Source organism: Fundulus heteroclitus, chromosome 6 (genome assembly GCF_011125445.2).
Source record: "Fundulus heteroclitus isolate FHET01 chromosome 6, MU-UCD_Fhet_4.1, whole genome shotgun sequence".
In the NCBI taxonomy this organism is placed as follows: Eukaryota; Metazoa; Chordata; class Actinopteri; order Cyprinodontiformes; family Fundulidae; genus Fundulus; species Fundulus heteroclitus.
The window spans coordinates 5236558-5263283 of record NC_046366.1 but is presented as its reverse complement, the minus strand read 5'-3'; the positions used below and the strand labels follow the sequence as shown (position 1 = coordinate 5263283).

The window sequence follows — 26726 nt, the reverse complement described above, 5'->3', positions numbered from 1 at the left end:
CCTGCTTGTTTTGCCATAAACAACCCAGATGAAAAAATAAATCCCCGCAGATTAAAATTCGGGTTCGCTTCAAAACTGTGTGTTTTAGTTAGCGGGAAACATAAAAGAAGAGATTCATCCAGCAAGACAGAGCTACTGTTCAAAGTGAGCGGATTCCGGTCTGACCTGAATCCCTGCACTCTGTTATCTCCCTCAAAATGTCAAGCACCTCAATACGCTGATCAGGGCATAAAAGTACTTATATATATTATGTCCTTGAGTCGTAGAGATTAGAATTTCCATTTCGGGCAGAAAGCCTCTAGAAAGGCAAACATCACATGCTGAGCGCGGAAAACTGGAAAGGTTACTGAGCCTTATCTGCAATTATGCAAAAACACAGGGACCGGCCAAAGCCGCGCTCATTTCTACAAAGAGAATCGACAATGCCTTGATGTTGCTTACAGCGTTCCTCTCTCATCTGCTGATGTGTAGCACGCAGCACATCCTAGAGGAGAATACAGGCAAGAACAGCTGACTGTACACTACTCACACCTTGTCAAATTCTAAATTATGGATGCATGCTATTAAAATTTTAATCGCTCCCTTTAGTTAAAAAATAGGGTTGGCAATTTAGAAAGTATTTTTGTTGAATTTTTTTTTGTGAATCTGGTTTTACTTCATGGGTTTCAAGAAAGAATTGGGCAAACAAGGTGGTTTAATTACAACCGAGCAGTTTGTGCGTCGTTCTTCTCTTTTAGAGAAAGGAAGGTACGGATAAATGTGTGAAGAATCGCTCTCTTTGGCCCTCTTCTTCTGTCAGCTTTTTTGACATGAGGCTGCTAAGAAGTTGACAACTCCACGTCTGCACTCATTGTGTCAGCCGTTTCATTTTCAGAGAGAGCTTTCCTCTTCACAGGGGAAGAATAAACCGCATTTCGATACATGGGTCGCACAGAAAAGAAAAAAAAAAGAAGGCTTTTTTTTTTTTAAACCAAAACCTGGGAATATAAATAGTGCAGCTTAAAAATAATAGCTTTCATCTACAATTAAGCCTCTAGGTATTCAACGTGAGAGCAATGGTGCCCCCTTGTGTAAAATGTAATTAATAGGCTGATAGTAATGTGAGTTTGTGGTTCATGTAACTACAGGCTGATAGCAGAGGCAGCATGCAAAGCTTGGAAATATGAGGCTTGATCATTTTTATTCCACACTCATACACTTTCCTCTTCAAGAAACTTGGATTTATTCTCTCTGAAGTGAAGGGCATCCCCTTGGCCCGCCTTGGCCCTCTCCTGCTCGTCATTCATGCCGCAGCCCTACCCTCCGCTGTCAGAGCCCTGGGCACACTGCACCACCCTCGGCTCGACCAGCCGCTCGTAGGACAGCACCGTCATAACCTGCAAGAAGGTACAGCAGGAAGTGGCTTCAGAGAAGGGAGGGCGCTGGGTAGTGAGCGCGGGCTATTTAGGACATGCTGAGTCAAGGATTTTACTTAGAGACAACTCTGTGGCAACTGCTTGGTCACTCATTGGGTGGCAACTTTTTCCAACATGGGCAAATACCGGATGGAGGCAATTAACCGTTAATCACAGAAAACGAAGAAGGTTTTTATTTTAACTCTGTTGCTGTTATTTAAGAGCCATTCGCATGGATATAAAGTTAAGACCAAAGTTATTCATACCCCTTGAGTCTCTTTTCCTGACATCCCCCTAACCATTAGCTCCCTCCACAGATTCTCTGTTGGGCTGGCCCACTTGGAAATATTCATATTACTTTCACCCAGAGGAACTATTTTGGTAACATTAAAATATTTGAACCCGTGGTAAAACCTGGAGCTAACTGTGTAAGGAGGGTTTAACTCCGACTTGTTGGGTTTGTGCGCGAGGCAAGCCAGACTTAAGCCAGACTCAAGCAAGCCCAGCTACAGTGGGAGGCTAGCAGTGTTCTGTGGTTCAGAAAATCAATATCAGACAAGCAAAAGAAAATGGATGTACCCAGATCTCAGGCTACGAGTTCTGGCAGTAATAAAGCTCGTCAAGTGAAGTCTGTCACTAAACTAAGGTTAGCTTCAGTGTTGGGCCCTGAATGCATCGTTGTGTGCTTCAAGCTTGACGCCCTGTTGTGTGATTGCTGGAGATTTAGAGATTTATTCTTAATTAAAAAAACACGTAAGAGGTTCATGGCAAAAGAAAAGGGGCACAATGAGGACAGATTTCAGTTAGTGTAAACGTGGCCTCCGTGTTAACTATAAACCCGGCGGCGCCCTGTGGACAGAAAAGGTCAGCGAATTAAAGACAGTTTCAGTAAGCAAATATTATTTTTTTCACGTGAACCATGAAAAATCTACAAAAAAAAGCACCTGGAGCTTCATCTCAGGTGACACATTTTGTTTATAAATGAAAAGAAAGTCTCTGCTGACAGAGATGTAAAATGAGCATTTATTCATGATGATCGTGTCAAACCACGAATGGGAATATGATTTATTGCTCAATAAATTTAATCTAGTTCAAAAATTGTTGAATACTAATGTCGAAATACTTAATAACTGTGATAGTTTTGACAATTTTGATCATTTCTGGAGCTTAGGGGGTTTTCTGTATGTTTGTCTTTGGTTTCTTGTACTCCTAATCAGTAGTTATTAGAGAGCAGACATTCATTTGATTAAATACAAATTTACTTCTAAATAACACTGATTATCCGCTCCTTTGGTTCTTATTATTTCATTATTCTTATGTCATTTTAATGAATTTAAAATCTCAATCCTGATAAATAGGTTTTTTTTTGTTTTGTTTTACCTGACAGAGATTACTCAATAGATAGGAAAAAATTCAAGCTTGAAGCTGTTTTTTGATTATTAGACTGATATATATATATATATATATATATATATATATATATATATATATATATATATATATATATATATATATATATATATTTTAACTGGTTGGTTTATGAGCCTGGCTATATTTTAATGTAGCTCAATGTAACTGTGGGTGTGGTGACCCAGTGGTTAGAGCAGGAAGAGCCCTCATGTTCCCAGGTTCAAATCCCACTGGTTGCCACTCTGGGTCCCTGAGCCAGACCCTTGGCCCCAGAATGTTCTCCAGGAGCGACACAAGGGCAGGCCACTGCACTAAAATATCCATTCCAGTGAAAAAGTACACTTTTTCACTGGAATGGATATTGTAGTGAAAAATTATGATTTTTATTATTATTAATAATTACGCCGCAACGATTTGGAGCAATATGTTCCATTAAGAAATGTAGTTTCATTGAATGCACACTTGGTTTACATTAAGTAGAAATTTAAATTTCCCCTTATAGTCCTACAGAGGGTAAATTTGCCATGGGAAGCAAGACCCATGACCACAGATCGCTCCATATGTCCCCCGCCACGTCACAGAGTTACAGTCTGAGTTTCAAACCGCCGACCTTAGCACCTTCTCCAAGCTCCCTAACCACTGGCCCACCACTCCCGCCTAATGCCGGATGCAAAGTTGACAGACTTCTCAAAGGTTTCTACATCAGCAGTGCATCCTCCACCAGCAGCCAGTTTCTGAAGAAGATTTCAAAGCCAAACCATACCAGATGTACGTGGAGACTGGCACACTAAAATCTGGTGCCTGTGGAGGATTTGCAGCTCCTTTTTTTGCCTCTAGTGCAGTTCATGCAGTTTAAAGAGTGGGACACTCTAGTGGAGGGCAACGGGTACTTGGACTGCAGGTTTTTCCACAGACTTTACTGGAAACAGAACCGTTTGAGTCAAAGCTGCAGCGACGTTTTGTCAGAGGTGATATAGCATTGTTGAGTGGTGCAGACGTGCTGAGATGTGAAGGGTTAATGTTTTTCTTTACTTTTTCTTCAACTTGCATAACTGGGCAATTTTACAATAATGGAAAAGACTTCATGATGTTTAAATGTTGCAAAGGTCATAGTTTGTGCATATGCTCCAGTTCTACTTACTGTGATCATGACGAGCAGAGCCAGCATCATGCCCAGCATTATGTACAAATGATTGGTCAACCCTCCAGCCCACAAAGGACCCAAGATGGTAGCCAGGCCTCCAACGGAGCGTCGAACACCTTGGCTGAACCCTTTGAGAGGAGCAACACAAAATATTTCATTTTCATTTCTCCCATGTGCCCATCCTAAAATATACCGTTTATACCAGATATACCATATCAGTAACGTTGTTGTTTTTTTTACTATCCTATACACATAGCAATAGTCAGTTGATGGCAAATAAGGGCATAACATGAGCAAACCTTGAGTTTTTTCTGCAGTGACTTTGGAGAAGAGAGACACCTGGGACACGGCTACGAAGGGAAGCCCCAGGAGCTGCAGAAAAACTCCGACGATGAAGGCTGAGAGCTGCCATTCATATGCACCTGCAAAGCATGGTGAATTTAATAGCTACGTGCATGACTTCTGTACATCCTTTCTGAGGCTTGTCTGACTATATATGCTGATTTTCCTTTCAGCTAGGTGTCAACGATCTGAGCAGAGCGACAGCCGAATCGTCAGTTGCACCCCGACCGGTTTTTAGGTTTGCCTCCACAAATGGGCTGGCTCCTGCACAGAAAAGCTCTGTCTGCGAATGAAACCTCTGCCAAGCTGGCAGCCGCTCGCTCTCTGTTCTCTGCTGCCTTGCATCACGCGCATGTTTGCGTGAATCTGTGCCCACTCGAGCGGTTCGATGTTCCTGTCTGAGTAGAACGTCTATAATCTCGTGATGAAAAGGCAAATTAAACCGCTCCCTCAGAGGTGCGGGACTGCGAATCGTTTTTTTTTTTTTTTTTTTTTTGCTCAGGTATCTGTCTGTCACAAGCTCGACGCTTTTGTTTGTTTGAGTGGAACTGCAACAAATAGGGAACAAATGTAGGCTACGCTCTAACAAATAGCTTTTTCCCTTTAATTAGGTTACTGTAATCCTGTTAAATGTACCCAGGCTGTACCCGACTCCAGCACCTGTCACTGTTAATCAGAGCGATAAACGTGACGAGCTGCAACAGACGCAGGCCAACACGAGCGCACAGGATCCAGCCTGCCTGCGCCATCGCCTGCTGGCCCACCAGAGCCTGAGTGATATCATTTACAGCGCTCATTCATTTCATCCGCTGGGTTACCCAATGTGACTCCGCCGCGCTCTGCCCACCGACGCCGGCCCGCACAAAGACAACTTGGCTCTTGAAGCCGAGACGCTTCTGGAGTCTGCGTGTGGGCTCGTCCGGGTGTGTTGTTTGTGTGTGTTTTCGTGGGCAGGTTAGCACCTCGGGGCTTGCAGAGGAAAATGAGGCACCAGATACAGGCGGTGCAGCAGATGACCAGGCCCACTGCCAGCACCACACGGTCCGCAACCTTGCTGCTCAGCCAGCGCACGAAGAAGAAGCCCGCGATGACCTCCACCCCACACAGGCTGTACATCAGGCTGTTGCCCAGCTCGCCGAAGCTGAAGTAGCGCTGCGTCAGCGGGGTCACCATGGTCTGCGGGTTTTTAAAGACAGAGAGGCAGGTCGGGTTTGGGCGAAATTCAAGCTAAAAGGGAAATTAGCTCTAACAACAAAGCACTTGGCTTTAATGTCACTGTAGAAAAAAAAAAAAAACTGAACCTCCTTTAAAATCTAGTGTTTTGTGTAAGTATTCACACCCTTTTATATGATAGTAGGAGTTTATAGGACTCTAAAGTCTCAAGTGTTTAGGGGTAGGAGTTTATAAGTTCTCACTTCTTCCTATCCCATTTTGAGCATGATATGTTAACTGAAACAAAAATCTGTATTTTCTCTTCTTTCTTATGCACTTCTTGTTACTGTGCACTATTTTATTTTTATATTTGTATCATGTTCATGTTCGAATAAATTTCATTTCGAAATTTCATTTCGAAATACTCCAAATTGATCTTGGGTGCATCAGATTTCTACTGATCATCCTTCAGATTCAATTCAATTCAATTCAATTTTATTTATATAGCGCCAAATCATGAAACATGTCATCTCAAGGCACTTTACAAAGTCACATTCAATCATATTATACAGATTGGGTCAGATTATACAGATTGGTCAAAAATGTCCTATATAAGGAAACCAGTTGATTGCATCAAAGTCCCGACAAGCAGCATTCACTCCTGGAGAAGCGTAGAGCCACAGGGAGATGGTTCCATATCATGGATTCTACATGATATGGAAGGAAACTCACTTCTGGATAAAAGTTCTCAGCTCTGATAGCTATGCATCTCTGAACTACAACCGAGCAATGAAGTCTTGTCTGTAAAACCAAATTACCTGATAGTGTTAACCTGAAAACCAGGGGAAGGATACAAAAACCATTTCCCAGCACGGAACGTCCAAAAAAGGACTGGTCTCTATCATTTTGAAACAGTAGAAATTTTGGACAGACCGGGAACCTGCATCAGATCTGTCTGCCAGAGCAATCTGAATGATTAATTAGAGAAGTCACCAAGAATCCAACGGCCGCTAAGGTTTGTGATTCATTGTTTTAACGTCTGGAGGCAGATGAGCCATCCAGCAGATCTAAATCAGCCCTTTATGGTAGAGCGTCCAGACAGAAGCCCTTCCCTGATAAAAGTCACGCTGAAACAAATTTCTGTTGTCTGATGAAAATAAAACATTAGACATGTTGAACTAAACTCCAAGCATTATGCCTGGAGAAAAGCTTTCACTGCTCATCACCTGGCTAACACCGCCCCTACAGTGAAGAACGGCGGTGGCAGCATCATGCTGTAGAGACGTTTTGTCTGGGGAAGAAACTGGGTAAATAATGCACATAGATTGGGAGATGACAGAAGGAAGGAGAGCTTAACGAGTTAAGCTCTCCTCCGTACGGCTTTTGGTTGCTAGAGACTGCAGACCCTCACTAGGTTATGGGCACCAGCCCAGATGTGACTCCTTTGGCGGCAGCATTATGTCAGCATGTTGTAATCTTCTCCGATGGCTGCTGCTGTCCCTGAGAGCCATGTCAGAGCAGGACAGGGGGTGCGGCCTGACCTTTGACCTACATAATGAGATCAAAGCCTGTCCTGCTGACATACACAGTCAAAGCTGCAGAGAGAGAGCATCTTTTGGGCGGTGCACCATCATGATTTCCTTCCAATGAAGGGTTTTCCAAATTTACCACAATCCAGTCATGTTTTAATGAGAAATGATTGAAGCAAATTCATTGCCCCACAAATGTTTTCACATCCACTGAACTTTTGCCCATTTTGTCATTCTACAACCACAAGTGTCTACGCATTTTATTGGGATATGATGAGATAGACCAGCATGAAGTTGTGCATAACTGTGAAGTGGAAGGTGAATAACAGATCCATCCATCGCAAACGCCCGCTCATCTGTGCGGGGTCAGTGGAGCCTATCTGCAGCAGTGACTGTGCAAGAATGCAGGGCGCCCCGTGGACAGGTTGCCCAGCTATCACAGGACAACAGAGACACACAACGATACACGCACACGCTGCACAGTGCAATTTAGAGGGACGGATCACCTAAGATGTAATTTTTTTAAATGTGGGAGGAAGCAGAGCAGGCAGAGAGATCCCATGCATGCACAGAGACAACATGCAAGCTCTGCACAGAAAGACCCCTGGTCAGGATTCAAACAAGAGCCTTCTTGTTAAAGCCAAACTGTGAAACCTGTAAATCAGGTTGTGCACTATATATATATATATATATATATATATATATATATATATATATATATATATATATATATATATATATATATATATATATATTTATTTTTTTTTTTTATATTTATTTTTTTTTTTTTTTTTTTTTTTTTCAATTCAATAAAATTTTCAATCAGATTATACAGATTGGTCAAAAATGTCCTATATAAGGAAACCAGTTGATTGCTTCAAAGTCCCGACAAGCAGCATTCACTCCTGGAGAAGCGTAGAGCTACAGGGAGAATCGTCTGCATTGTCCATGGCTTTGCAGCAATCCCTCATACTGAGCAAGCATGAAGCGACAGTGGAAAGAAAAACCACCAATTAGCGGGAAGGAAAAACCTCCAGCAGAACCAGGCTCAGTATGAACGGTCATCTGCCTCGACTGACTGGGGGTTACAGAAGACAGAGCAGAGACACAACAAGACAGACAAAAAAGCACATAAGCACACATTGATCCAGTAATCTGTTCTACATTAGATGGTAGTAGCGGGTGAGCCGTCTTCTCCGGATGGTATGACAGCTAACAGAACGCCAGACCAGGTGTACCTTCTATGAAGAAAAAAGAGAGAGAACAAAAAGTTCCAAATAGTTAGTAACAATAATAGTTACTAGCTAGGATCTAAAAATGTGGGATACATTTGTATTCAGAGCCCTTTCCACACACCTCTAAATAAATTCAGTTCCCTTCTGGAGTATTTTAGTAAATGGAGTCCATCTGTGTGGAGTGTAAATGACCCTCCACTGAAAATGCAGAGTATGGCACAACTGCAAACCTACCAAAACATGGCTGTCCACCTACACTGACAAGGAGAGCATCAATCACAGGTAACATCACAGTTGCCAGTCTGAAAGATCTGCAAAGCTTCACAGCTCAGCTAGCAGACTCCCTAGACCGGACGAGTATTAGCTGTGCGCTCCACAAATTGCAACCTCATAGAAGAACAGCAAGAAGGAAGCCATTGGAAGTCCTGCTGTGTCGACGTTGGGGACAGAGCAAGCATGTGAAATAAGGTCTTCTGGTGAAAATGAAACTTTTTCACCTATTACTGGTAGTTGTGCACTCCACAAATCTGGATTTAAAGAAGAGTGGCAATAAAAAAAATCTGTTGTAGACAGAAAGCCATAAAAAGTCCCGTTTACCACGAGGATTTTAGAGGACGAGACAAACATGGAGCTGGTCAGAGTGGATGAGAAAATTAACAGAGCAAAGTGGACGGTAATCCTTGAAGGAAAACTGGTTCCAGGATGCAAAAGATTTGAGACTGAAGCAGAGGTTTGCCATCCAACAGGACAAGAGCTCAAAACACACAAGCAGATATACAAATCCAGTTCCCCTGAAGGTGGGACACAGTGTAAAATGTCAATAAAGAGAGAATACAACCATTTACAAAACCCATTCAACCTATGTTCAATAGAATACACTGCAAAGACAAGATATTTAATGTTAAAACTAATAAACTTTATTTTTATTAACATTTTTTACAAATATCATTTTGAATTGAATGCCTCCAACACGTCCTAATGAAGCTGGGACATGATTACTACTGTGCTGCATCACCTTTTCTTTTAACACGCGTAAACGTTTTGAAACCGAGGACACTAATTTATTGGTGGGATTCTTTCCCATTGTTACTTGATGTACAACTTCAGTATTTTGTGCTTCATATTTCGCTACACATTTTCAATGGCAGATGAGATTTTGATGATACTATGGGATCGGTAAATGATGATATCCCCAAATTCTTTGCAATTGTACACTGAACGTTGTTCTTAAACTGTTAGGCTATTTGCACACAAATTTGTTCACCAAGTGGGGAACCTCACACCATCTTTGCTTTTAAACAACTGAGCCTTTCAGGGAGGCTCATGTCATACCCAATCATGACCCTCACCTGTTTCCAATGAACCTGATCCAAACAGGTGATTTTTTTTTTATTATTATTTTTTAGCATTCCTCAACCTTCCCAGTCTTTTTGTTTCCCCTATCCCAGCTTTTTGTAACATGTTGCAAGCATCCAATTCAGAATTAGTGAATACTTGCAAAAAAAACATCTGGTCATCTGGGCTCTCCTTTGTTGAAACGTTTCGTCTCTTCTCCAAGAGACTTCTTCAGTCTGTTGAGCTGTATCTGTAAATTTGCATCACGGATCAACAAGTTTAAGTGTGACAATCAAAACTGGTTGTTCACATGCAAAAGAGGACCATCAGCCTACCGACTGATCATTGGTGCTCTGATGGCCACCTATTGATCCCAGGGGGCGGAGTCATGCTCGCAATAGCAGCATTGTCAGAGGCTCCACCCCTGTTTAAAGCCGGCCGGTTTCTTTATACAAAAAATTGCTGCTTTTACTCCTCTCTAAAACTAACGTTCCTTTCTATCCAGGATGAGAACATCTTCATCCATGAAAGAGAGACTGTTGGCCTGCATAGTTTGAGCATTCAATTTCTTGTCTTTGTAGTGAATCTGATTGACTTATACACAATGCGTTACACAGCATCCCAACTTTATTGGAAGTACAATAGTATGGCTTAGATAGAAGCACATGTAAATTTTAGAATGGCCCAATAATGATCCAGATCTACATATAGTTGAGAGTCTGGGGTAAGAATTTAAAAAACGTTGTTAACAAAGCCCACCTTGCACTTAAACAGACCTGGAGGCTTTTTTGCTGAAAATGAGTGGACAAAATTCTCTACATGCGGAACCAGATGGATGTATTCCAAAAGACAGCTGTGACTGCAACAAAAGGTGATTATAGAAAGGGTTGACTCAGGGAGCGGATCACAAATGTACTTTACAGTGTTCAGATTATTATTGTGTTTTATATATATATATATATATATATATATATATATATATATATATATATATATATATATATATATATATATATATATATTTTTAGAAAACCATTTACAATTTTCTTTCCTCTTCTCGGCTAAATACTACTTTGTTTTGGTCACATAAAATCCCAATAGAACAATTGGAAACTGTGGTTCTCTCATCTTAAAAGAATCATTCTAGGTGAAACAGTGTCCCTCTGTTTCAGAAGTTGCATGAGGCAAAAACACAGTTTTTTAATATGATTAAAATTGAATTTAAAACTACTCTATACGATACTGAAAAAAATATTGAATTTTAAACTTTGAGGGGGAAATCCAGCTGGAAGGAAACTAATAGAGTACGTGTGATTGGAAACCACCTAATTGTTGAGTGAAATCTAATGAAAGAAAGTCCATGGTAGAGGTTAACAGTGAAAGGGAGCGTTTCCGCAGACCTCATGTGAAGAGAACGCAATGTACTGTGACTAAATAACCGTGTGGCCTCCAGAGAGCCACTTATCTGTGAGACAAATAAAAAAAAAAGGTTTCATTATGTGAGGAGGAATAAAGACAGGACTGTGATCAGTGGAATAAGGTTGTGTGGGTATAACAAGTTTCAAACTGATAAGCACACCAGAATAAGAAATAATGGGTTTATCATAGCGAGTGCTTATTGTTCCCACCTGAGAGGGCAGTATTATGATCTGGGGCTACTGTTATTGGCCAGCTTTAGACTCAAATGTTTGGTGTCCATTAGTTAAATAAGCTCACTGCCAGGTTTTGCATTGTTACTTTTTTTTTTTTTTTGCTTTTCCAGAGGGAAGCAGCATATTTCACAGTGGCAGGGCTCGGCCTCCTGGGGCTGAAACTGGGAAAGACTGATTCAGGCATCGAGAGATATCATTTTCACACCTGGATTGGTCACCACAGAGCAACAACCTGAACTCTATCGAAAATCTTTAGGATGTGCTTGAGAGGACTTTACACAGCAGTCTGAGTCTCTCGTCATCAGTGCAGGATCTTGGTGAGAAATCGATGCAAGTCCAAAAGGATATAAATGGCTCTGGGTACTGTGAGCTAATTAGAGACAATTACGCTGCAAGCCTGTGCTACATACTGTACAGTGCTTCCCCCTTACAGACTTCCTCTGTTTTAGCTTTTTCACAGATATTTCAATATTTTTAAGGGTTTCAGAATCAAGCACATTCTCAAATCAAATAAAGATGTAAAGTGTATAAAAAGACAAAATCCATTTAAAGATGCATTTCATTTACTGTAGGGGGAAAAATATCCAGACCAACCTAGTCCTGCATGAAAAGATAATTTTTTGGTGTTTGTCCCCAAACTGTGGAACAGGATTTCTTTCAAAATTACATCTGCTCCCAGAGATGTTTAAAAACGGGGTTAAAACATATTTTCACTCAGTGGCATTGAAGTCTATTTGATCCGACTTTTCTTCAGACACCCTCTGGCTTTGTTGCTGTGACTGTGCTTGCATTGTACTCATCAACAGTTTTATTCTTTTACATTTTCTATATTATAGTAGAACGCCATGAAAAATATTCGGTTTGATCAGAGGGTTTGTAATAAATTTATTATAATTAATCTGTTTTTATGAAATATCAATATTTGACACAACAATGCAAGTTTTCAAATACCGTTAAACTTTAATTGACTGAATTAATAACCAGATGAAAAATTTGTATGATGACTGATCATCTGGTGCTTGACGTCAAGGTCATACACCCATACACTGGCGTCCCCAAGCCATATAAATAGCTTTGTAACCATTTCTAGACCGATGGAGGTCAGTTCTCTTCTGTTCTTTAGATTAGAACATGTTCCTTTTGAGATCCTTTAGCCTACTTCATGTTGTCATACAGGTCCTTTTTAATGGTTTCTTAATTCTACAAGTCTGGTACCAATCCAGCCTGGGTGTGGCTAGCCAAATAACACCAGAAAATGATTAATGACAAGTGATCCAAGTGTGGAAGAAATATCCTCACATAGGACTGGGTTCTTTTGGATAGCTTTTTTCATTTAATAATACTTTTTAGAGAGAAAAAAGAGGCCATTCATTGCACCAAGAATTTAGAAAATTCCGTTTTTTCAGAGTTGTTCCATCGAGAGATTTGCTTCGGACTCAGCCCTGAGTAAAACTGAGCAGGGTGGAGAAGAATGTTTGGAAACTGCGGCTACTGCTCTCACCTCCAGCGCTGTCTGGTTGAACAGAGTGATGAACTGAGCCGTAAGGAGAACAACCACTTCTTCTCTCAGGAATTCTGTGAAGTGGAAGACAGAAAAAATTAAAGGGAAAATCCACAAACAAGTTCAACAAAAAAAAACTTTGACTGGCACATTATCTGGAGATAAAGTTTGGTGAGAAAGGAAAAACTCAAGAGTCTATCCCAAGTTTCTGCTTGAGATTAGGGTGAATTGGAGTTTTTCTTTATGAAAGAATGAGAGATAAATAGATCTTAATAAATTCCATGTCTCGGTCCCATCTTTTCCTGGAACAAAAACTCCCTTATGGACATAGCAGGGATGAAAACAAGCTGGGCTTGCAGCTAAATTTGGATGTTCCCGACAGATGGCTGGAGAGAAGGCTTGATATTACAGTGTGTGATCTGCTCTGGTTCAGATGTCTTTGTTCACTTTTTGCTCTGTTATTTACTCGAGTAAAGAGTCTGTATACTGCTGTTTTCATGTGTGTACATATATCCTTGGATCAGCTGTTGTTTTGTGCAAACAGAGATCAAAACAGGTTTAAATATTGTCTAAATCATAGATTTGCTCTATAAAGTTACCTGGAAGGCTTAATGATCGCTACATATTTCTCACGTCTAAAGGCCATTGTTTTCCACACTCACATTTCTAAAGTTGTGAATCTTGTTTTTCACTCTTCCAAGCACCAACTCCCCCCCCCCCCCCACACACACAGTGTCTTGTCTAGCAATGTGGCAATAAGAATTGATGTCTTAATGCCAAATAGAGCTCGACAGATTTTACTTTCACAAGTGGAGCGAACAGCTTTCGCCATAGTGCTCCGCTTGATTTATGCATGTAAATAGTTTTATTGTGATTACTGCGGGGAGAATTTCAAGTTATGTGAACACTACAATGGGAAAGTAGGAGAGTAAAGGAAGAACAAGAAGAGAAAAAAAAGAAAGAGAAGAGGTGAAAGAAAGAAGAGATAAAAGGGAGAGAATGATAAAACATCTTCCGTCTGCTTCATCACCTGCAAAGAGAGATGTAAAAAGAACAGCACAACCAACGGACATATTGTAACAGATACAATAGAGTCACACCTTGATACCATTGCTAAATCATATGTATTATTATTTAAGCCGACATGTGTAATGTGATACCTGAGAAAAGAAAGCAAAAAAATAATAATAATAATAAATTACGGGCTTTCTGTATAGAAGTGAACACTTAGTACCTGGAACCATGCGCCAACTTTTAATTTGTATGAGGGGTCGGAGAGATGATCTGTGATAGCAACGTTCATCTTTTCTGTACTATTATTGTACCTTATGTCTTTATTAGTACAACAGGCTGCAACCAAAACATTCTAACTATGGACTTTCTAGCTCTAACAGTGACCGGTCCAATTGCTTGGAATTTTCTTCTTAAACAGAGTTTAAGAAGAAAATTATTTTTTTTATTTTTTTTAATCGTTTTAATTTCATGAATAGGTTTTGTTTTTAAAATAAAATGGTGTATACACAATATATGCAAAATAAGCGACGTGTACAACAGAGACAGAGTTTAATTTTAAAGGTTAAAGACGCATAGTGTAAGTTCCTGTATTTTTGGACAAGTTTGCCCCCTCTGGCGACAAGTGGAAATGACACCAGCGTTGTACACATGCATGGGAGAAGAGGAAAAGCATCTGCCACTGCGACTGCACAATTGTTTTGTTTAGACACGTAATGTCTTCTGAGGTAAGAAAGCTATAGATATTGAAGTTAGCTCGTGTTCTCTACCAAAGGCATCGATTATGGTGGAGACTCAATAAAGTACCTATGTGAACGAGAACGCGCACCACGTCACACCCATATCCAGAAGATTCGGCCCCAATCAGTCTTTCATTAACTGACTAATCCAGCCAATAAATAAGTATTTAACCCCAAAACGTGTACTATGGACCTTGAAGATATCTATCTATCTATCTATCTATCTATCTATCTATCTATCTATCTATCTATCTATCTATCTATCTATCTATCTATCTATAAATATATATATATATATATATATATATATATATATATATATATATATATATATATATATATACACAAACACACACACACACATGCTGAATTCATTGCTTCCTTTGATTTAAAACTTTGTTGTTACATTGTTACCCTATCTATTAGATCTTATTTGCTGTAGACAACAAAGGCAGAGATGTTCAAAGGCCTCTTTTCCACATGGATGACCGATAAGTCATCCATATACCCTTTCATATCTGAAGGGTAAATGTGCTGCTTCTAAGAGCGTGCTCTCTACTCTCCAGACATTTTCGTTGATTTCTTTGAGGTGGGCTGTGTCTGTACATCATGTCATGCAAAGGAATATGAGATTCATTATAGCTCCTTAGCGCCAGTAGGGGACATCACAAGCTCCTTATGTTAAAGGGACAATAACAGGAAGCGTACAGGCTCCTTTTCCTACCTCCTTTTCTTACTGACTGCACTTCTAGCTTATGTCTGTATGTGGAGAACTGACTGTACGCAATCATTGATGACTCCAAAAAGGAAACCGGAAAGCTTGGCTGAAATTTGCAGCTGATCACATGACCAACCAGATGCCCTCTGGGAAAAGGTTTTGCTGGTCAAGCAAGAAGCCAATGAGCTATTGGACTACAATGAGAAGAAGTAGGCATGAGTAGTTATGGTGTGGTGTTTAAACCTGAGAACACTGCACCAGCTGTCAAGCATGGCGGTGGCAGCATTTGGCCGTGGGTCTGTTCTGCTGCTAGTGGCGCTGGCGAATTGCACAAATCAGATGGAAGTTCATCTAAATTTTACTGGATGGGTGTTTGTATATGTGATAAAGCCTTTATATATAACATTGACCCCATGTGTTTTGGAGAACATTTACAGTAAATTCAAACTTGTTCACTCAACTCCTGTTTTAATAATCATTATGATTGCATGTTTTGTACATTTCTCACTGGAATAGTACATGTTGAAAGATGTACTACAAAATGCTGCAGTTTCATGTATTTGCACTTAGATCCAATTGCAATCAAATAAAACTAAATAGGCTACCAGCTAACTGTAAAAAAAAAAAAAAATCACAGCAGTGTAAAAGCAAAAATCATCAGATTTTATTTGGGCTATTTTTTGCCCTTGACCCCTGAGATTTAATGAAAGAAAGCGTATGCTCTGCCAGATTTTCAAAGGTCCGTCACGGCTACACGATAAAGTCCAGGAGAATCAATAATTCAAGGGAGCGGATACCAGACACACAGTAACAGCTAGCATGGAGAGTTTCTAGTGTGGCAGATTCTCTTCAGAACAAAATGGAATCGATAAGAACTTTGGCCACATTGCCAATTCTGTCTCCATTTCATCCACAAGTCAACCACAGCGAGCCAGTCAATAAACAAGGAGGCCTGCAAGCCATCCCTTCGCCTCATCTTCAGAGAGTGAGAAGATCAATAAGAGGGTTTGACACATATAAACACACAGACAAACACAGTCATATACAGCTTTCCTTACTGGAGCGGCTTTTATTAACAGAAAAGAGCCTGACCAGCAACCCTGACCTTAAACTCCACTAGATTTAAACCACAACTTAGGGCTTTAAACATAAAGACAAGTCTTCTGGTAAAGTCACTCATTCAATCAGTCCTTGAGAGAGATTACATCAATGTGATGCTGAATAGAAACTGACTGAGACAGTCTGAAGCAATGCTGAAACTGACCTTAAAGGAACCATGTGTCACATTTATTGGCATCTGTCAGTCAAGTTGAAGAAGAACTTTATTTGTGACGGTCCAACCACCGTCTAGAAATCAACCTCATATGTTATCGGCAAGATAATTTATTGGTCTGCAAGAAAACCCCAACATTTGTTTCAGTTGTTTCCATCTGGTAAAAGCCATGCTATAATTGTTGTTGCCTATTTTGAATGCGCCTCATCTTTAAATGCTGACATCCTCGTTAAGCTTGATATTCTTTTTCCCAAAAGTTTAGCACTGATCAGCATTGCCAGATCTTGTGAAAGGCAAGCAGAAAACAAGGAATGAATCATTTGATAGATCAATTCTTTTAGCACTCATGTTGTAGTCAGTGATGGAATATGCATTTAGGACCTTGAAAGCAGTGCTGTCACATGTGCTCTGTTAAAAGTGAAATATACATGGATTTAATATGCACATAACCTGTCCCTACTCCTCAAAGTCTTTAAAATCTGCCCACTTGGGGCTAAATCCAGTCTTTGCTGTATTTTGCCCATCTTTCAGTTTCTAAGTCATAAAAAGTTAGCCCTTAATTGGAAGTATGTAGTATTTTTAAAGGTATTGTGTTACTTGCCCTCACACACACAATGATTTAAAATGATATCCCAGTCTGCCTCTGTAAGGATTAATATGATGTCGGCCCACACTTTGCTACTAGAACAGCTTCAGCTGTTCTGGAAAGGTTTTCAACAAGGTTTAGGAATGTCTTTATGGCAACATCTGACCTTTCTTTCATTTATGAGGTCAGACAGTGATGATGGACAAGAAAGTCTGACTTGCCGTTTCTGCTCTTATTCTTACCAAAGATGTTCTTCCCCCTTTTAGGTCATGACTCTACAGGCCAGTAAAGTTCCTCAGCTCCTTAATATGCAATATTATCAATGAATAATTGCACAGTATTTATTTATTTTTTTCATTTCTAAACAGTTAATTTTCTTCTGCTTTAGAACTTAACATTGAATTAACATTTTCATTCATACTGTATTACTTAATCTGGTGTGTAGGACACATTGGAGTCACCCAGGAGCCAGGGAGCAGGGACGTCTCTTGGACATGTTACCCTAGCAAATTAATCTCTCATAAGGGGAAGACAGTGAATGCAAACTGCATTACACTTTGAGGCATGATCTATGTGCTCAGTTAATGGGAAAGATTAGGGAAGGCATCTTTTTTCAAATCTTCATAAGTAAAATTTTAACACATCGCCCTTACCCTTTGCTTACAATTGCCCTAAAAATGAATAGAATAGAATAGAATAGAATAGAATAATCCTTATTGTCCGACTGGTGGAAAGTTCATGTGTATCAGCTGCAAGTAAAGGGAACAAGTTAAAAAAAAGTTGTTTTTTATTTAAACTGTTCAACTGAGTAGGGTGAGCTGAATGTGTGTATATAGTTGTATATAATTGACTAAATGTGTGCATATAATTGTATAACTTGCCCAACACTGCCTATGGCACACCTCACCACTGTCTTACAGCTCTCATACATGTCCTGCACCACTCTAACATACTTCTCTGCTACTCCAGACTTCCTCATCCAACACTGCAGCTTCTCCTATCATGTTCTACCTCTAGTTCTACAAAAACACAACACAGCTCCCTCTGACCCTCTCTGTACTTCTCCATCAACATCCTCTCCTCAAAGCAAATACTGCATACTGCAGTTTCTTGGCATGAAGCTGCTGCACACAGATGCTAAGTTCTGAGCTCAGCCTATAGCGTCCACTACTCTCCTTCGAGCACACGTGTGCACAGTTTTGTATTTCTAACCATGTTATCTATTAACTGCCATTTGTTTTGAAAACTCAGTTTGAAACGAGTCTCTGGTACAGTTTTTTACTTCTTCACCTCACCAGTGACTAAGTTTTTACCTAACCCTGTGAGATGCCCTACACTGTAGCCATCGCCAGTATCTGTCTAACCCAGATTTTTACCTAGGTTTAATTCAACTGTAACTCCAACCCCAGAAGGTAAGTGATCATACAAGAAAAGGTCTTAAATAGCCAGCATAAACAAGTGTACACACACACACACTCACACACATCTACGCAAAGTACAATAAAAGATAATCAGTGATGACAGCCAATCACTGTATTGTATATAAATATACTATGATGTTACCAGAGTATAATACCGGCTATCACTCATTCATGCATACATGCACATACACACAAGTCCTGCCAATACAAGAGAATCTGATTTAATATGCTGCACAAAATCCCTTTGAGTGACCTGGAGCAGGAAAAGTCAATGTAACTCTGTTTACATGTTTGTGTGACTGCAAGAAAATCAATAAAGCAGATTGGAACCATGTTCATTGGCTGTGACACATCTTCTAACAGGAATCCTCCAACGGCCTAGAGGGAAGCTTGACAGTCTGCGCTCAGGACATTCAGTCAGAGCTACTTGCTCACCTCTACTGACGCCGAAGTTTTTAAAGGGGTTTGAGTCTTCTCGGGTGGTCTGTGTTACGGATGAGGCAGAGGTCTCCAATTGGTCAGAGTCGACGGCTCTGTAGGTGCGCACCGCCTCCTCGTCTGACCCCATCAGGGGCACTTCCTCCTCTTTCTCCTCTTCTTGTTTCAGCTCCAGCGCTATGAATTCCCCCTCCGGGCCTGTGGGTGGTATGTCCCAGTACACAGCCAGGACGACAAACTGAAGCAACATCCACAGCAGACACATGAAGATCTGAGAGCAAATAGGGAAAAGATATGCTTTTTACCACACCAGAATCCCAGAAATCTGTATTTCAGAAGAGAAACATCAAGACATCAGTTCAATGTCAAATTGTGTGGAAAATTGAAGCAGGCGTGGAGGAGGGGCTCTACATTTCGTCTTGGCTGAAACACTGCTACAGGTGTTTCATCATGGGATGCAGAACTGATACAGGTTGTTACAGGCCTAGGCTTTGGTGCATACTCTTTATTTCAATTGTTCAGAGAACAAAGCAGAAAAAAAACCCAGAAGAGTTCAGAATGTAGAGTGACTATTTCTACGACTCGTTTTGTGTATTCATGAGCCTTTCAGATAACTTCAGATTACTGATTGTCTGGATGTTGTTACCCCAGGAGACGTATACTTGTTCACAACAAAGGGCCCCAGTTTGAAATCACACAGCCGCAGGAACAAGTTGAACGCCGGCCCTGGAGAGACAGGAGGAAGTGCTTTAAAGATGAGACAAACGGAGGACTTGCAAAGTCACTAGCCTTACACCTTGGTAATTGTATTGAATGGCCTCTTCTGCTTGCAGATCAAACTGCACATGAAAGCTGAAAGATCTTCCCTCTGTCTGATATTTCACAGAATACAGAGCAGGGAGCAGAGAGGTGAGTGTGACATCCCTGCAATCGTGCTGAGAGGGAGGAAAGAAACTGACCAACGAGAAGGCCAGCTTGTCGACAGGCCATAACAGCTGCAAAGATGCCAGCACGCTCTTCCGGCAAAGTGCTCTGGGTTAGGAAACCAAAGATGGAGGAGCCCGCTCCTGCACCGACACCTGCAAGGAAAACAGCAAACATCTGTTCCTTACTCCTTACTCATGTGCATATAGATATACCAAGCCTTGGTATATCTGAAGGGCCTGTTTTTAATTTCCCTCCAAAATACATGCAAATGACTGAGAACATCCGAAACCTAAAAACACTTCCAAAAATTCAAGTTCACAAGCAGTCCAGAAAGTTCCTTTCTCAGGCTTTAGTGATTTAAACCACCATCATATTGTTGGACATCTACCTTTCGTTTCAATGGAGTACAAAGGCATGCTGCTTTGAGTAAATAAAGCTTCTGACTCACCTTCCTCCACATCTGATAACTTGAGCATATACTCAAACATTTTTAATGTGATTTCCAGGTAAAAGCAGGCTGGCATTGAATTTTAAGCCCCAGCCCCAAGTACTAACAGAGGAACGTAACTTTATAGCAATTAAAAACTCTATTTTAATAATTATTATGAAATAATTATACTTTTAAAACACTTTTGACATATATGTGGATTCCACACGTACCTATGTTTAAATGGAGTTTTTAATTGCCGTGTTATTTTGACTATAAATTCAGGAGAACACCTATGGGCCTAAGATTCTGTCGCATGAACATCCATCCATCAAGTTTCCGTCACGCTTATCCCTGTTGGGGTCACGAAGGGTGCTGGTGCCTATCTCCAGCATTCAATGAGCGAGAGGTGTGGCATGAAGACTGTGACTTAAAATATAATTTATATAGCACATTGATATCACTGCCGTTAACATATATATGATATGCAAGTGTTGCAGCAATGACCCAATGATAACACTGCATCTACAGGCCACATTATGCAGACACTCTGTCTGCACTGAGGAAGAATCTCTCAGTTGAGGATGGCAAATCTTTGGCATGGCAAGGATGGGGGGTATATATGTCCAAGTTAACTCAACTATTAGAATTCATATGGCGTATTGTACTTTCAGCCCAAGATGGACAGGCGATCATTAAGTGTGGAAAAAAGATACAAAGACCATTATGGAAAAAAGAAACTTTGTCAATATTTTTGTTTGTAGCCCAACTTAAGGTAGTTGTCATGTTTCACAGGCTAGTTGTGCAAAGTAAGCTTTTTTTATGTATAATATTTCCTGCACAGGTGAAAGCAAAGTACAGCTCTGGATGGTGCAGTGTATTATATTAGAATAGTGTACTAATTTGGGGCACTGGGAGAAAGCCAGCAGAGGTTTGAGAAAGACCTTTACTTCTTTGGTAATGAGGAACTTCACAAAAGCACAACGGGCAAGAAAACTAAAGAGGCCATTATTAAATGCTAGTTAGAGTTGAATCGTTTGGAGACAAAGTTAGAGGCAAGGCTGAGAAGAGGAATACAGCACAAGCCTATATTACATTTGATAAAATCAGAAAAATATGGTATTTTGTAATTCCGCAACCTTTAAAAAGTTAAAGCAATTTATGGTAAAAAAGAGCTATTTCTTTTAATTCTAGGGCAAAATGATTCTTCAGTTATTTAAATTAAAACCGAAGTGAACGAGACAAAGGTCCTCATGGTCAATATTTTCTAAACAATACATATAAAATTAAAAAGTTGCATATAAAAAGCCAGGTCCACTACCTTGCTGCTTCAAAGGGAAACTACAGGTGTGTGTCAATGCAATGCCAAGAAGGAAAGACATCAGCAATGACCTTAGAGAAGCAGCAATTGCTGCCCATCCCTCTGCTATGGATTATAAGTCCAGACGATATTAAACCAGCCATTCTACTGAGGCAAAGAAGTGGAAAACTTACTAGACATTTGTCAGTCATCTGAGAAATGGATGTCCCAACAAGGTCAGTTTGTGGCTATTCTTTGTTCAAATAATAATCACAATACAGCTTCTGTTGTGTGTTTGAGGTTAGATTCTAATAATATTAGAAGCTGGTAAAGTCCAGCTCAGTTTTATCATGTTATTCTCTTCTTTAAAACTATAGAAATAAGTGTGGATGTACACCCTTTCTTATCGAGGTTGTAGCTAAAACTGCCTGGGAAAAAAGTCCAACAAACTCAAAATAGTTTTGTACAGGAAAAAAAACAACTAATAATATTGTGATTTATTTGTCTTGTTCAAGGTCTTGAAGGTACTGGAGTCTATTCCAGCTGCCATAAGGTAAGAGGCACCTAAAGTCTAAAAGCATAATCACCCGTTTCTCCTCCTAAGGTGCGTCTAATTGGATTAATGGGGGAAACCAGATCGCATAGAGAAACCACTGGAAGAACGTGTAAACTTCAGAAACAGAAAGTTTTCTCAGAACTCAAACTGTTTAGAGATGTCAACAATTCTAACCAGAACGCCTTGTGTATGAGTTTGTTACTGAGTAATTTAAGAGTCACATGCATGAGAGAGTGTGTATTAGTGTGTGTGTGTGTGTGTGTGTGTGTGTGTGTGTGTGTGTGTGTGTGTGTGTGTGTGTGTGTGTGTGTGTGTGTGTGTGTGTGTGTTACCTGCCACAAGACGACTGCATAACAGCAGCCACTTTGAATAGCCAATAAAATACATGAAGTTACCTGGGGACAGATGAAAGAAAACAATGCTGGTACCCAGGCTCTCAAATCACAGGGAATGCTTCAAGGTTTATCTAAGGTATTGGGGAGTTCCCTGCTAGTCTTCTTTGCTGATTTTGCAGAATCAGAATTTGGGATTGTACCTATCACATAAGCTGTCATCAGTAATTTAACATGGTTACTGTAACATTTTAGAGCACTAATATTTGCTTTTATTTAACAGCTTCGACCTTTAGAGATTATCCAAGTGAAAAGAAATGAAAGCCATGAACCCTCTCAGCTCATATCATTCAGTTTGTTTCCCCTGATCTCACAATGCAGCGTTCAGTGATAAATAACACTAAGAGTCTCACCAGCGATTTCAAACAGATTGGAGAAAAGGATGATGGATTTGGTTGCTTTGCTTCGATCTGACCAGATTCCAAACAGTGGACCTGTGAGCAGCGCGCTCAGGCTGAAGGCTGACAGACCCAGACCCAGGAAGTAAGGCGGAGCCTCCAGAATCTGCAGATACCTCCATATTGTGGGCAGAATGACAGCTGGGCCCACCGAAGAGGAACAGGAGAAGATAAGTGTGCTCATTAAATTTGGTGCAAAAGTATTCATACATACTTACCTTGTTCACTTTCTGCCACAACAGCAAAATTTGATGTTATTTGTTGGGATTTTATGTGATAGCCCAAAACAAAGTGGTGAAAAAAAATGCTAAATGGAAGGAAATTATGCATGGTTTCTTTCCAAAATTATAAATTAACTTTGAAAACCATGTGGAGCCTAAGGCTGGTTTCTGCTTGACGCATGTACGCGCCACGCAGACTCGTCTGCAACTTTTATGCTCGATGCAGTTTTTCCTCCGAAGTAGCACTGTTCTCCTAGACTCTAGAGGGCAGCATTGTGCTCCTACACCAAGCGTACTACACCACTCTACATGTAAAAGTAGGAAACACAGTTGTTTCCAACATTTTTAAACCTTTTGCTTTCTTCCAAGAGTGACGTTGATTTCTCCTCAGGAATTGTTAAAAACTTGTTGATCTTTATGGGCCGAATCACAAAGATCTATATTTCATACAAGTCTAAATTTACAAACCTCCGCCAGAAGGCTTGTCCACCATGTTAGTCCGTGGGCCAGAATCTGTAGGACGTCTCCTTAAGAACTTTCGTATGAACGGTCAGGGGGCAACTTTCTTCCACCAGTTGGCAAAGATCTTTATGGTGAAGAAAATAGCCCAGTCCATCCATCATTCATTTTCTAACACGCTTATCCCTGCTGTGTTCGTGAAGGGTGCCGGTGTCTATCTCCAGCTGTCAATGGACGAGAGGCGGGGTACAAACTGGACAGGTCGCCAGTCCATTGCAGGGCAAAAATAGTCCAGACCTTTGCACAATTTACTGTGATATCACCAAGACCTGCTGCGCTAGGATAGCACAGCCAAACAACTTATCCCCGCCAGAATTTGTATCCCCTGCGTCGAGAGCTGGAAGAATGAATCAAGTCAGCTCCGCCTCATTTCCAACCTATATTTTCTTAATGAAATATAGCAATGGTGTCGTTACATTATCGTTCAGTTAGTGTGAAAAACTGAAAGGGTAACACTTGTTAGTGCGATCATAAAGGATTGCTATGTCGGTTAAAACTCGATAGATCACTCAATATAACACGTTCTGAGAAAGTAAACGGCTCTGTGGTCATTTCCACATGTGTCAGGAAAATATTAGCTTTATGTTATTAGATTGTCGCATGTCTGTCTGCTGAAACCAAAACTCCACCTTCCTGAGTCCATCACAGCTGTCTACTGGTTCTCTTTTTTCTTTTTTGGTTGCTAGACCCGCATGAATAGATCATATAAAGCGGATTTCACGTGTGATCAAATGAACACTGAATAAAGGTACAGCCAAAATTATCAGATTTAATAAGATATTAGTTCAACCAAGAACCATATAGAGATATTAACCATATTAAGAAAACGATATATGTCGCTTTTAAAAATAGAACAATGTATTAGGAGTTTAAATAAATCAATTTGATTTTATTAGAATGTGATGGTTAAAAATATTGAGACTTCACAGAGCTGGAGGTTAAAAGTTTTATTCGTTTAAAACACTCTCCCGACGCAAGGGATACAAATTCTGCCGTGGATAAGTCGTTTGGCACTACGACACCTGTTGCCTGTGCTATCCTAGCGCAGCAGGTCTTGGTGATATTACAGTAAATTGTGCAAAAGTCTGGATTATTTCTGCCCTGCGATGGACTGCTGACCTGTCCAGTTTATACAACGCCTCTTGCCCATTGACAGCTGGAGATAGAGACCGGCACCCTTCACGAACCCAGCAGGGATAAGCGTGTTATAAAACGAATGATGGATGGTCTTGGCTATTTATTTTCCCTTGCCATCAAGTTCTCTCAACTGGCACCAGAAAATGCTATTATTGGGCTTTCTTCGTCTGGAAACGAATGTTTACAACACCTTCCGGGCGCAGCCATGATGAAGTGGTTGAACTCGCTCAGCTGACAATACAGCGATCTGATTGGCAGAGCAGCAAAACTCAAATCACATGACCTCTTGGACCGCAGCGCCACAGTTTAGATTTTTTATCGCCTATAACTTATTAATGTGCAAGTGAAAACGTGGGAACATTGGTGTTTTGAGATCACTGCTATGTGTAGCAACTTTTCCCGGTGGAAGAAAGTTGCCGTCTGACAGTTCATACGAAAAGTCACCCTACCGATTCTGGCCCAGGAGTTAATGCTGGCTGAGCACAAATGCGTGCCACACTTTTCAGACTTCTATTTGTAAAAATGTGCTTATAACCCTGTATCGTTTTCCTTCCACTTCACTGTTATATACTACATTGTGTTGGTCAATGACATAGAATCCCAATAAAATATCCCTGAAGTTTGTGGGTTTTAAGTTGAAGGCTGTTATAAGGCTATTCACATAACGCTGTATACCAAACATCCAAGCAGAAGCCTTACTATCTGCGATGTGCACCTACTGCAGACTTAGCAGGAAAATGTTTAAACAGGACGTACGGACAAAACAGTCTACAAAAAACTTACCATACTCTATCCCGCTCAGCATAAATATTAATCCAATGGTCAGGAAAGTTAGATTCCTCTTCTGGTGATTGTCCATTGTGCTGATTTACTTGCCGGCCTGAAAACTCTGATCTGAGCAGACGGTGTTCTGAAATGTTGTTTAGCAGCAACACAAAATAACCAGAGACACCATGCATCCACTTAGAGCCTCTGACCCAGATAATTGGAGAAAAAAGTCAGACCATTGTCCAATTTCAGAGCCCAACTTCTTACAGACAGACAACAAAACCGATGCATCTCCCGCAGCAAGGACTTTGCTGAGTCTCAGGACAGAAAATAGCCCATCAACACAGAAACTGTTTGCCCAGACTTGAAATAATAGCAGTGTTCCAACTCCATTAGGCATTTATGTTAAGGTTGAAATTCTGTTGGAGTCACGTCAGAAGTGCAGTGCCAAGCTGCGAGCCTCACGGTCAAGGCAGGGTCTCAGGTTGCCAGGTGAGGCAGCGTACCCAGCGCGTAATACATTTTTAATCTTGTTTTCTTCAGTTACATCAAAAGCATCGGATTCTACTGTCGTCCTGTAAGGCAGTGTGCACGGCATATGGTACAAATATAAAGAGGTTTTGGTTTTTCACAGAAAAAGGAGTTAGGCATCAATTTAACTGCAAGCTAAATTTTCAATAAACACATACAGTTGAAACGAGATATTTACATGAACTCAATGAAAACACTAGTACCTTTTTTTCCCTCACTGTTTGAAATTAAATCAGACGAACCTTTCCTGTTTTAGGTCGGTAACATAACTAAAATCATTTGAATTTGCTAATAAGAATATTGACAAAGAGAATTTTTGAGATAATAATTGTATGACTTTCTGCAAAATCCAAAGTTTACATGGAATGAGATGACTAAGCATTTCAGTGCATGCAGTAAAATTATGAAACAGTTTGGATGAGGAGCTCTACTACAAATCAATTCAAAAGACTTTATAAGATGAAAGAGAGAAGGACATATTGTTTGCAACTTATATTGTAATTTAATGTATATGGCCATGAAAATTGATCTTGGAATTATTGAGACAGGGGCAGGGTTTTACCAGATTTTTTCTTCTTCCTGTTCCCTTTTCACTCATGTGCGGTAAGTGTTGTAACAGAATATGTTTGTAAATGAATGATGAAATTGTTAAATTTAGCAAATACATTA

The 26726-nt window shown here is 40.3% G+C and overlaps 1 protein-coding gene across 1 annotated transcript; it reads right to left on the bottom strand.

Annotated features, from left to right (window-relative positions):
• Nucleotides 1-25887, bottom strand: mfsd8l2 (major facilitator superfamily domain containing 8-like 2). Its single transcript, XM_036137913.1, has 11 exons — nucleotides 25542-25887; nucleotides 22837-23022; nucleotides 22424-22486; nucleotides 19841-19960; nucleotides 19528-19607; nucleotides 18879-19152; nucleotides 12695-12768; nucleotides 5253-5466; nucleotides 4248-4370; nucleotides 3946-4076; nucleotides 1-1376 (listed from the first exon to the last, which is right to left on the bottom strand). Exons 1-11 carry the CDS (start codon nucleotides 25615-25617, stop codon nucleotides 1296-1298), a joined length of 1422 nt encoding a protein of 473 aa, XP_035993806.1. The 5' UTR covers nucleotides 25618-25887; the 3' UTR covers nucleotides 1-1295.
• Between the last annotated feature and the right edge of the window lie 839 nt (nucleotides 25888-26726).